General features: G+C 35.1%; 1 protein-coding gene across 24 annotated transcripts in view; it reads left to right on the top strand.

Annotated features, from left to right (window-relative positions):
- Positions 1-13,206, top strand: part of ATRX (ATRX chromatin remodeler) — a 247,227-nt gene that overhangs the window by 71,136 nt on the left and 162,885 nt on the right. For 8 of the 24 annotated variants that reach the window (XM_032619119.1, XM_032619130.1, XM_032619131.1 and 5 more), the window contains 5 exons: positions 3,559-3,614; positions 4,519-4,571; positions 5,457-5,581; positions 8,617-8,730; positions 12,878-12,987. In XM_032619119.1, coding sequence (XP_032475010.1) covers positions 3,559-3,614; positions 4,519-4,571; positions 5,457-5,581; positions 8,617-8,730; positions 12,878-12,987 — 458 coding nt within the window. Of the gene's footprint in view, positions 1-3,558; positions 3,615-4,518; positions 4,572-5,456; positions 5,582-6,996; positions 7,088-8,616; positions 8,731-12,877; positions 12,988-13,206 lie in introns of those variants that run through there. The other 16 variants (XM_032619133.1, XM_032619127.1, XM_032619142.1 and 13 more) reach the window with 5 other exon arrangements.

Genomic DNA, 13,206 nt, shown 5'->3' with positions numbered 1-13,206 from the left:
CAGCATTCTAGCCATTCTAAGACCAACCCCCTTCTCTCTCTCCCCCCCCCACCAACCCAGAGGGCTATCATGCTCAAATTTTCAGAAGACAATCTTTCCTAGAAATTTTAACACAAAATGTACAAAATGTATTATTTACTATTTTTGTCATACACTGCCAACCTCTTTAACATCTAGAAAGACTAGATGTTGTAAATTAGGACTCATTTGTCCATTATATGCACTATATACACAGCAAAGTGAAACAAAATGCAGGAACATAAAAAAGACAATGGTTAATCTCGCCTCACTATAAACACACTGGCACAGAGCTCTTTGCACTTGCTTCTTCTCCCCGCAGACCTTGAACCAGTGCACAAACACTGCATACTGCGTACTGTTCAAAAAGGTGGTTTGGCCACCCCTCCCCCCGCAAAACAACATTTCATACGAATTTTAACAAAAAGATATTTACAAAATGTCTTTTTACTACCTCTACTTTGAAAATATATCAGGCACTTTAGAAGATCTAGAAAGACTAGATATTTCAAAAAAGTATTTACGGTCAACTACACATACAGTAGTAAGGAGTAAAATGCACACACAAAACAATGGTTCTAATATACAAATGTCTTCTGTGACCAGTCTGGCACAGAATCTTCTTTTCTTCCTCCTCAACGTCTTCCATTCCATGTCCTCTAATACACTGAACAAACGTGGACCTCTGTGGCTCCTGATGTCGCCTCTAGAGGTGGTCAAACAACTCCATTTCAAAAAGTCATTTCCAGAAGACTTCTTTTCTACGGTTTTTTTTTTAAAGAAACAAATGGGCATTTACAAGACATGTGACTTTAGCTCTATCATACGTCGGCAACCTCTTCACATCTAGAAGGCCTATATGTAGCGAAAAGTTTTCTTTCCAAAGATTGGGGGGAAAGTTGAGAGCAGCTTTTTCATATTATATACACAGGCCTTCTATAAACGGCCAGTAAATCTTCCCAAAGGGTGGCTGGCACTTCCTATTGGCCGCATGTGGTACGTTATAATACCATTTCTATCTTCTGACATCGAGGTCTTGGTAAAACGATGACCAACCACCCGATGACCCGCTAACGTTCCAACCGTCGTCGACCAGGGCTCCGCTCACCTTCCGGGCCCGTTAAGGCCTTTGTCTGTCATTGTCCGGACGATGTGAGGTCTCATCCAACTGGGGCAGAGAGGTCACCTCAGGTCCCGGATATGCGCGGGCTCCAAGGCCTAAGGGTGGCTGAGCTGGCGTCCACATAGAGCCCCCTTCCCGGGCCCTCGAGGCTCTAATGGCCCTCCGCAGTGTTCCAGTGGCCGCCATTCTTCTCGCCCGGCCACGCCCAACACCCAAAGGTGCCACGTCCTCGGTGACCTGACGGAGGCTTGCCTAACCCCTGCAGCGTGGGGTCAAGACACCCGGCGGTGGGCGGGATCTGGGCTTTGAGGGGCTGCCGCCATTAGGTCGCGGATGCGGGGGTGTGGGAGCAGTTTGTTGCTGCTTCCAGGCTCGGGCCCTGCCAGTGGGCGGCTGCGGCGAAGCCTCTGGGGCTCGGTAAGACACAGCCTGAGCTTGTCCCGGGGGCCCCCCAGTTCACCTGCCGACCAGAGGCCGGAGGGCCTGGAGGGCCCCGGGCTAGAAGGCCGCGATCTGATTCTCACCGCGCTCTCTGCCGGAACTCGAAGGTGTTTATATAAGTAAAAATATTTAAAACCATCTGTGTGCAGTCCATCTGAGTGGACTTTATTTTCAACTTATTTGGGTAGATATCAAGGAGTGTGATTGCTGGATCATGTAAGAGTTTGGTTAATTTGTAAGATATTGCCAAAAGTGGCTGGACCATTTTGCATTTTTTTGAGCGGTGAATGAGAGTTCCTGTTTCTCCACATCCTTACCAACATTTTGTGTTGTCAGTGTTCTGCATTTTGTCTATTGTAATAGGTATATAGTGTTATCTTATTTTTTAAATTTCCGATTCCCGAATGACATATGATGTGGAGCATCTTTTCATATGCTCATTTTTCATTTGCATATATTTGGTAAAATGTCTTCAGATCTTTTGCCTGCTTTTAATCATGTTGTTTATATTATTATTGTTGAGTTTTGGGTTTTTTATATATTTTAGATAATAGTTCTTTGTTAGATATGTCTTTTGCAAGTATTTTCTCGCAGTCTGTAGCAGAAAGACATGTCTTTCATTCTTTTGAAGTTTGCTAGTATTTTATTAAGGACTTTTACATCTGTATTCATAAGTGATGTTGGTCTTTTTGTGGTATCTTTTCTGGTTTGGTACGATACTGGTCTCATTGAATGAGTTGGGATGTGTTCCCTCCTTTTTTACTAGAAGAGTTTGTGAAAAATTGGTGTTAATGCTTTTTTTTTTTTTGAATGTTTGGTGTAATTTGGTGGTGAAACCATCTGGACCTTTGCTTTTCTTTGTGGGTAGTTTTTTGATTACCAATTCAGTCTTTTCAGTTATAGGTCTATTTACATTGTCTCTTTATTCTTGTGTCAACTTCAGTAGTTTGTGTGTGTTTAGGAATTTGTCCATTTCATTTAGGTTATCTAATTTGTTGGCATACAGTTGTTTATGATATTTCTTTATAATCCTTTTATTTCTTTAAGGTAAGTAGTGACATCCTCTCTTTAATTTTTCATTCTAGTAATTTGAGTCTTGTCTCCTTTTTTTCTTGGTGCATCTAGCCTAAGTTTTTTTTTTCAGTTTTATTCATCTTTCCAAAGAACTTATTTTGGTTTTGTTGATTTTTCTCTATTGTTTTCTATTCCCTGTTTCATTAATTTCTACTCTAATCTTTATTATTTCCTTCCCTCTGCTTCCTTTAGGAAGTTGTTTTTCTTTTTTTAGTGTCTTATGGTAAAGGAAAATACAATTAATGTGATTTTATTTTTAGTAGAAGATGGAACTTAAATTTTCTTCTAAGAGAAAAACCTTGAACAATTACAGTAGGAAATATTTTGATTACAAACTGCTCTTTTCAGAAATGCTGTTTCAGAAGGGATTAGTGTGTCAAAAGAGAGTGATTTTAATCAGAAAACTCTTTTTTTTTGTTTTTTACATGAATTTCTTTTTAACATCTTTATTGGAGTATAATTGCTTTACAATGGTGTGTTAGTTTCTCCTTTATAACAAAGTGAATCAGTTATACATATACATATGTTCCCATATCTCTTCCCTCTTGCGTCTCCCTCCCTCCCACCCTCCCTGTCCCACCCCTCTAGGTGTTCACAAACCACTGAGCTGATCTCCCTGTGCTATTGGCTGCTTCCCACTAGCTATCTGTTTTACGTTTGGTAGTGTATATATGTCCATGCCACTCAGAAAACTCTTTTTTAACCAAAGCAATATTATTTTTAAAAAAAATTTATTGGAGTATAGTTGATAGAAAACTCTTATATTTTAATGTGAGTAAAGTACTGCCAATACTGCCATACTACATAGATTGAAAAATAGGTTCATGGAATCGTAGGTATTGGTGTTCTATTTGATAATGCACCAAAGAGATAAATAATGTTTTTACTTCTTCTCTTTTAAGATAAAGTCAGTGGTTCTGGAAATAACTCTGATATGATGGAAAACAGCAAGGAAGAGGTAAGAATAATTTGAAGCATTTAAAATATATTTATTAATTAATGCTAATCAACTAGAGTATGTCATCAGGTTGCTTTTATTTAATACATGCATGTGTTTGAGTTTACTGTTATACCCAAGTATTATTACAGTACTTCATTTTGGGTCGTTGTCCACTTTTTGATGGTGTTCATTGTTTTTTGTTATTGTTGTGGTTTGCTTCAGCTGTATAGCTAAAGTCAGACAACTGAAGGCTTGCTAACAGATAGGTATTTGAGTGTTATTATATTGCAACAGTGGTACCCAAGGTGGTTGTTATGGACATGACCCCATGGTTCTGAGATCTCTCAAAACTGAATATTTTAGAGTCTCTTAAGCAGTATTATTGGAACCCATCCTGAGGTCCTTCATCTGATACCCCAGCCTACACTACAGTTTTAGGATTCTTCCCACCTAGTGTAAAAAATTGAATCCAATAAAATATACTGATTATATTGGCAAAACCAAGGTAAATTTAGTATCTCAAAGGAAATTGTAGAAGGTATTCTGTGCCATATGTTAGGATAGAGAAAGTGACACATGTTTAGATCCTTAAAACTCTCTGCCCCTGTTGGGATCTGATTACCTCTGCACCTTTGTTTTGTCTTTGTTGGCTTAGGCCGAGATCATGATATAGCCGTGTATCATCTTCTGTACCTCAAAATTCAACAGTAACAATTTAATGAAAAAAATTAATCTTAAATCAAGGAAACTTGAGAGTAAATTAGAATTAGTTTTTGAAGTTCCTTTTAGAAAAATACTTTAGGCATAATAATTATATCTCATTCTATCATTATATTAGACATCTTGGTACAGGGAAACAGTTAATTGTAGGGATGTTTCTCTGAGCGTTTTACTCACCTTTGTATTTATTTCTCGCATTTAGGGAGCTAGCTCTTCAGAAAAATCCAGATCATCAGGATCATCACGATCAAAGAGGTTGGTTGATGTTGAAGGGAAAAAAGTTACTTTCTTTTTCAGGTTGTTTTATTTTCTTTTTCTTAGAATAATCTTTTTTTCTAAACTTAAAGCACTCTGTTCTCAGTAAACTATTTTATACAAACATATATTTTTAAAAGGGCAGTATAGTATAATGAATCTCTTGTATCCATCACTTGACTTTTAATTTTAATTAAAAATTTCCCAGGAGGGGATTTATTATATATTAGTGGCCCTGGCAATATGTAGATAATTTCTGTCAGATAATATATATGCTTTAAAAACAAGGAGAAAAGGGGAAATGAAATGTTGAATGCCTCATGAGGCAATATGAGTTTTTTAGGGTTATATGAAATTGTCTAGGATGGGGACTGGTAGCCATCATAGTGATGAGGAAGTTATAAGAAGATCAAAGAGTGGTTCAAATACTTGTCTCTGTTAAATTGTCAAAGTGAATTGTACGTAACAACTGAAACTACTGCAAAGCATAATGTAATGCATAATATAACTGTGGAGTGTAGTTTGTATTAGAAGTTTGCAATTTATTCTATTGGACTTTTACTTTTTTGAACCAGTGGAAATGTCTCTTAATAATCACAGCTTGCTTGTTATTAACTTATTCCCTAAAGTAGTGATTCTTAAATAGGAGTTCCCTTTAAAATCTTCCTCATAGCTTTTTCAGAATGCACATGCTCTGATCCTCCCAAGACATACTAAATCATAATATTCAGTTATATGGTATAGAGATGTATGCTTCCCTAGGTGATTCTGATATGTATCCCTGGTTAAGAGCCACTGCTTAATCTAAACATGTTATTTATGTTACTTGGGTGTTTTTCCAATAGCAGATATGTCCATAATTCTGTGGACTTAATTCTCTCATAGGAAACCTTCAATTGTAACAAAGTATGTAGAATCTGATGATGAAAAACCTTTGGATGAAACTGTAAATGAAGATGCTTCTAATGAAAATTCAGAAAATGATATTACTATGCAAAGCTTGCCAAAAGGTAAAGTGTATTAATTTTTCATATGAAGTTAAAGTTGAAATGCATTTTTAAATGTCGTTACTATAAAATTGGAACTTGATTACTTTAAGCTGTGTGTGAAGGACCAAACCTAATATTTTGATAGTGATGGTCTGGAAATGTATTAGTATGGTAATGATAATGTGTGTTACTGAGGTTCAAAATTTAGAATATTCAGTCAGGTTTGATAAGAAAAAGACTTATTTTCTCTTTCCATTGGGTTTTAGAAAAGGGATTTTATTTTCCAAATTATACTTGAATGTGGAAGTTGGTTTAAAAGTTTAGTATATTAAGTTTTGGTTCAGTAAATTTTAATGTGTTTGCTTTATAGAAAAACATAATGAATACTCTGAAAACTTCTTTAGAAAACATTTAAAGTCTAGTTTAGTCTTACTGCATTCTTAAATTCCCTAAGACGCAAAGCTGAAGTTACCTATTAAATTTGACTTAGGTATAGTTCTTGTAATTATGTTTTCAAAAACGCCTTGTTACATTTCCTCTCAACCGTTCCATTTCTGACCTTAAAAGTGCATTGATTAGATTGGGGCCTGGGCAGGGGTGGGAGGGGGGAAGCCAAATGAAAATCTTGGACTTTTCATAGCCCAGGTCTGAGAGCAGTGTGATTACATGATGAGAGAATGACAAGGGTCTTGGTAATTTCATAGTGTTTCAGAAATCAACAGTTTAGATTTTTTTCTTTATTGAATAATATGTTTAAAGGCTCTTAGCAGATTTTTCAAATTTATTCTCACAGATCATTTACAGCAGTGTTTACTACTTTATTCTCTTTCTCTACTTATGCTTATGTGACACATTTTTTGATTATGAAAATTTAAAAAAATGATGAGTTAGGAGAATAATACATTGCTTTACTAGGACAAATTGGGAGTTATAATAGATGAGAAATGAAATGAGGAAAAGAAATGAATGAGAGAAAGAAGAGAGATAGAAGGAAAATTGATGGGCCTACCATTTACTTGGCTTTGAAAATCATCTGTGACAATTTTATGTAATGGTTTTGGTGGCCTACGGCAGAAACAACTAACATGGGAGTCTGAGTCCCATAGGCAGTGACTCACTTTGGATTATTACATTCTCAGTGGTTGTCACTGGGAGTCCTTATGATGGCCACTGGGTGAGCTAAGAACTAGGAATACCAGTCTTTGTTTTAATGATATTGTGGAAGAGAGTTAGTATGGGATGTTACGAACCTGAACTAAGTGTAATTGTCTCCCACCAAACCAAAAATAGACCTGTTTCATAAGGTTAAATTTGATTGATTATAATTATTGTTATAATACTATATTGAGTATGTGTAAGTACCAGACTCTTAAAAAGTTAACTTATTTAATCCTCAAAACAATGCTGTAAGGTAGTTACTGTTTCTATTTGTAGAGATGAAAGAACAAATACAGAGCTCAAGGAACTTTTTCAGCTTTAAATTGAGAAGCTAAGATTTGAAGCCAGGTCTGCCTGAATCCAAAGCTAGTGAGTGCTCTTTCCACTCTGCTGCTTTGCTTCCATTTAGAGAAGAATCTTCAGAAAGAAATCTGGTTTTTTTTGGTTAACTATAAATCTTTAGCTTTTTTCAAATGCCAGGGCTTCTCTGAGAGTATATATGTGAAATGGTTGTTGTGAATAAAGGTTTTTTCTGTGTGTGGAGATTATTTATATTTACCAGTTTGTAAAAACTCAATCCTCTGTGCCCTATTTCCCCCCTTTTTTCAGAGACTCAGAAGTTCATTTAAGTAGGTGCTATACCTTGCTAAAACTTGCTCGCTAAATAACATAGACCCATGTTTCAGGGAGACAGCCCCTGACAACTACCAGATTTTACAGTTGGCCCTCTGTATCCGTGGGTTCCACATCTGCATATTCAGTCAACTGCAGATCAGAAATATTTGGGGAGAAAAATTCTGGAAAGTTCCAAAATGCAAAACTTGAGTTTGTCGTTGGCCGGCAACTATTAACATAGTGTTTACATTGTATTAGGTATTATAAGTAATCTAGAGATGATTTAAAGTATACAGGACGATGTACGTAGGTTATATGCAAATACTATGCCATTTTATTTAAGGGACTTGAGCATCCACGGATTTTGGTATCCAAGGGGTCCTGGAACAAATCTCCCATGGATACTGAGGGATGACTGTACTTTCTTAATTGTTGTCAGTAATGCCCAATTACTAAGCCCAGCAGTGTAGGTAAATGTGAGACCTGGACCCTTTTTACTATGCCCCTGCTTTATTTGCTCTTGAGAGATTAAAATGAAAACTTAAATTAGCAACCTCTCTCTTCAGTTCACATGTTTTATAGCTAAGAAAGTACATTCTTTCTAAAAGATTTCCATAGGGACCAACAATTGATCTCATTCTGCAATTTATTGTCATAGCACTTGAGCTTAAGTATCTTAAGGCAGTCTTTGTTTAAAACTCTTTAAGGACTTTGCAGGGTACTGAAACTTGGATGTATTATTTGGTAAATGCCACAGAATAGGTATAGCAGTAATAGCAGAATTAACTTCTCACATTGTCCCCCACTATCCTCCCCCAAAGCAATATAAAACAACCCCTTAAAAATCTTTTTCTGCATTTATGATTTGGCTTATGAGAAGAATAGGATGTCTTTTTAAAATTTTCTCTTCTGATCCTTTTATTTTTTAAACTGTGGAACTTAGCATGGATGTTCATATTCAGGACAGCTTTTGTGATAGGCAGTATAAAATTCAGAACTGGGCTAAGGCTTTATACTTTATTCACACATTTCTGTTATGAATCAGTACATAATACTGCCCCCCCCCATTTTTATGAACTATATTCCAAAAAGTAATCTGTTGACACCTGGCCCTTTTACTATTTCCCTGTTTTATTTATTCCTGAGAGGTCCTTATACAAATATTGAAAACTTGAAAGAAACAAAACTATGTACCAGCAATGTTGGCTTTATCTGAACTGAAGTCTTGTACTTCACTTGCACATTTAATATGTGTAATGGTTTTTTAAATGAAATCATTCTAGGTACAGTGATTGTACAACCAGAGCCAGTGCTGAATGAAGACAAAGATGATTTTAAAGGGCCTGAATTTAGAAGCAGAAGTAAAATGAAAACTGAAAATCTCAAAAAACGCGGAGGTAAATACAAGTGAAAATGAAAACATGAGTTTAAAGTGCTGTTTATGACCATATTGGAAAATCTGATGTGCTTACTAAAAATACCTCCACTTTTCTGCCCATTGTTTTTTAAAAGCACTACTTAAAAATAACTTCTGTTTCTTTCTGAGCTCTGAAGCAGAAAAGGTTAAACACCATTTATCAAAATGCCTTTGCCTTCAGTGGCTATTAAGTTATCTCAAGAAGCTTACTATTTCCTTCTTACACATGTTAGTTCTGTAATGCTTATATGCCAGAATACCATGTGTTCCCTCTCACCCCGAAAGAATTTTAGATTTGGATAAAATCTTGCCTGTGGCCTTCAGGTAACTTTATACATATCTAAAACATTGTTTCACAGAGTGATGGACATCTGCATTAGTGTCACCTGGGGTGCTTATTAAAAATGCAAGTCCCTTGACTCCACTCATAACAATTTAGAATTTCTGAGGATGATGTCAAGACTCTGCCCCAGTTTGTTCTTATGTGCGTTCAAGTCAGAGATCTATTGATCTAAGGATATCAGTGCAGAGATGAGTAGGAAGGAGATGGGAACTAGAGCTAGTAACCTTCCCTCCATCTGTCTGAGCCGCCTTTCCCTTTGTATGTCTACCCTCACTTATACACACAACCATTGGCTAATCATCTGTAGAAAGTTAGCATAAGGAGGATTCATTTAAAAATTTACGACAGTGGAGTATGTGTCCCACTTGTTTGTGTGTGAGTTTAAAATAGTACCTGTATGTATTTTTTGGGCAGATTAAGAGAGTCAGAATCCATTACTGTAGGAAGAATGAATCTCTAAAAGATAGAACATGACACTAAATTTCTAAATAGAAGTGTAATGGAAGCGTGTCTGTTAAATATTTATCATGTACATTGTGAAATTATAGCATAGTTCTTGGTGAAATTTTGTGAAGATTTTAATTTCAGTGCTATGTGATATCTTGATGGTACTAGTAAAATATATATGTGTTTATAGTATATATACACATATATGTGTATATACACATATATGTATATATGTGTGTGTATGTGTATATATATATATATATATATATATATATAGGTTTTCAGATTCAATAATTCATTAGATTGTTAGAGAAAATCAAGGAAATGTTGTTTAGTCTTTTGTCCACAAGGGGGTGTTCTACCCCTCTCAAGCATAAGGAAGATTCATTGAGAATCTAATTCATAGTAGAGAAACTGCCATTGCAACAACAGAGCTCACCAAAGCTAAACAGTATTTAAAATAAGAGAATCTGCAAGTAGAAGGTGATGATAAGGACCAGTAGTAAGAGTTTCCTTCTTTTTATTTCTGATTATGGGTCCTCTAGGGAAGACAGATAACTAAGTGTACTGTGTCAAAATTAATATCTAATTGGTGGCTTTTGGGGAGGGACTCTGGAGCAGTCAGTGTCTCAAATGTGGATAACAGCTAAAAGGAGAATAAAAAAGAACCACAGTCATTGGGGAGGGTGTTTTTAGTGACACTTTACTATGCTGCTGGTATTTGGTCTGAGCTGATATGTCTCTGGAACATTTTATTGAGTGTTCTGTGTAAGAATGTTTATATTGTGCTTTAGGGAAAATGTATGTTTATAGCCATATAATAGCACTTAAAATCTTTCATGTTAATTTTTGTCTTAATGATTTGCTACATCTTTAAGCTGTCGGAAATCACACAGGAAATTTAACTATGTTTACTCATATACACATGTACGAATAAACTAGTGATCTGAGGTACTGAATTTCTAGTTAATATTCAAACTTCCTAGGAAAGTTAGTTCTAAAATTGAAGTCTAATATAGGAAACTGTCAAGAAGGTAAACTTTATACATAAAATAATCTTATAATGATTTGAAACAAAATTAAACACAAAGATATTGATCATTTCAGGAGCCATTGTTTTTTAAATACCATAGCCTATTTTGATATCCTTTCCCTAGTTTAATTGTTAGAAAACATATTTTATACCTAAATTTTCTATATGGCAGAATAATTTTGTTCTTTCTTTAAAACTGATAAAATGTATTGAGCTCAGAATTGAAAATGCCTCTTTTCCATTTATACACTATATATATTATAATCGTGAAGATATTTCATAGCTAAAAATAAAAATTTAAAACATGGCATGCATAGAAACAAGTATGTATACTAAAGTAACACTTGAGCATTTTACAATATTTGTTTCAGATCTCACTTAAATAAGATCTCACTTAAACTAATTGGTTTAGTCCTACTCTCATCTATATATCCTTCCTTTCACACCTCAGGTTGTGATTATTTGACGTTTGTATGCATGTGTGGTGTTTCCATGCATGTTTTTATATTTTTCTTTACATATTTTTATTCTTACAGCATTTATTTTTCATTTAAAAGTATACAAAGTAGTATCTTGTATATATCCTTTTGTAGCATTTCTCATCCAGTATTGATTTTGACATCTATTTATATCAGTAAATGTACAATCTAGTTTTTTTTTTTCGCTCTTCTGTAGAATTTAGTTGTATGAGTAAACCACTATCCATTTTCCAAATGTGAAATTATTTCTAATTTTCAAATTTTTCAAATTTGCTAATTAACACTGCAATGAATATCCTTTATATGAGTCATTGTGCACATATGGGAGAAAGTCTCCAATGGATCACCTAGTTTTTTAAAATTCTTGAGTGATATATGTGCGAAAGCACATAGAAGATACTTAATATTATCTAACAGTGGATGAGCATTCAAACTCCAGCTTTTTGTTACCTTATGTGAATGCAATCATTATTTGACATGAAAAAGCACACTGTATATTTATTTATGTTAAAAGAAATACAGAATATATGAATACTCAAGATCAAAACTAATGGAGGAGAATATGATTTAAAGGAAAATATTAGCAGCTTATATAGTAGGTCTTCAAATTCTCTGTATTTTCTGGAAGAGTATCATGGTGCCCTTATACCTTGGTTAAACTTTTGCAAATAAAGATATTTGTGATAATGCTTCGGTCCATGGTGCTTTGGATCTTAAAACTAAGAAAAACACAAAATTAAAAGGTGAGAAATGTATTTATTGTTTTGTCTTTTATTTAGGGATAGAGACAGTTTGTTTTTCTTTTTTTAAGTCATTCACCTTTTTTTTTTTTTTTTGGTGAATGCAGGCATTTTCATTGGCCTCTTTTGAATCATAATCTACCATCTTATTTGGATCAAGGTCTTGGTTGCACATCAGAGTCATCTGTAAAACTTAAAAAAGAAAAACGTGTCCAGGAGATCCCCATTCAGTGGGTTAGGGGTGGGAATGGCTGTCCCTGCTTTTAAAAGATTCTTTGGCTGATTCTAATGTTCAGCTCAGATTGTGAAGCACCGTGCAGAACTATGGACGAGAGTGAGGCAGGAGAGGTCCCCTTTATTCTTGTGTAGGTTATCTTCCATCTGTTTTTCTGCAGAAACTGTGGAATGGGGCTCTGTCAAAACAGAATGGCTCTTCAGCCATTCTGAAGTTTTGCTGTCAAGATAGATATACCTGCAAATCTTATTTGTCGTTATTTGGAAATAATAGTGCCGATATGGAATAGACATAGAAAAAAGGCAGGTTAATGGGGATTGTGGATAGTATTGAAGGGAATCTTAGGAAGGAAATTGGTAATATAAAGTTAGCAGGTTTTCACATAATATTGAAAGGATCTGTGTAGACAATTCCATTTTGAGAATAAAAACTTTATGGCATACCTAACTTAAGTACAGGGTTACAAAAGAATCTATTCCATATATTTCACTTCCCCATTCTTTAAGAACTGATCCTGAATTTCTTTGTGAAGCAGTAGCAAAATGAAAAAGAGCTCTTGACCCCTATTTTTAGAACTTTTTTTATGGAGTCTCTTCATGTTATATCAAGTTGTAAGAAACAGGGTTTGTATCTGTAAAAGGGAGCAAATTAGCTCTGCAATTTGTCAAGGTTGTCATTTTTTTAGTAAGTCTGTAAAATTATTAACCTTTGTATTTGTGTCCAAAATGTCATTTTCTCAAGGATTATGAGGTATTTAATTTTCAATTCGAATGTTGGGAAATGCTGACTAAAGTATATATCTTTTTGTATGTGTGTATATGTGTGAATAATGGTCACTCCTTTCTCCTAGAAGATGGGCTTCATGGGATTGTGAGCTGTACCGCTTGTGGACAACAGGTCAATCATTTTCAAAAAGATTCCATTTATAGACATCCTTCACTGCAAGTACTTATTTGTAAGGTATGTAATGATCTGTTGATAATTAATTCCACAAATATTTGAATGCTTAACATGTGTCAGACTTTTGATGCACAGTGATGAAGATGGAAATGGTCTCTGCCATTGGAGGACATATAATGTAGTGGGGAAGACAGACATGAAAGGCCCAATAAGTGCTATGATAGGGAAGTTACTGTGTACTTTGGGAACACCCAGGAAGCCTTTGTAATTTGGAGTTGG

This window comes from Phocoena sinus, chromosome X (genome assembly GCF_008692025.1).
Source record: "Phocoena sinus isolate mPhoSin1 chromosome X, mPhoSin1.pri, whole genome shotgun sequence".
NCBI lineage: Eukaryota > Metazoa > Chordata > Mammalia > Artiodactyla > Phocoenidae > Phocoena > Phocoena sinus.
The sequence above is the reverse complement of the archived record's forward strand: the minus strand, read 5'-3'. Positions and strand labels throughout refer to the sequence as shown.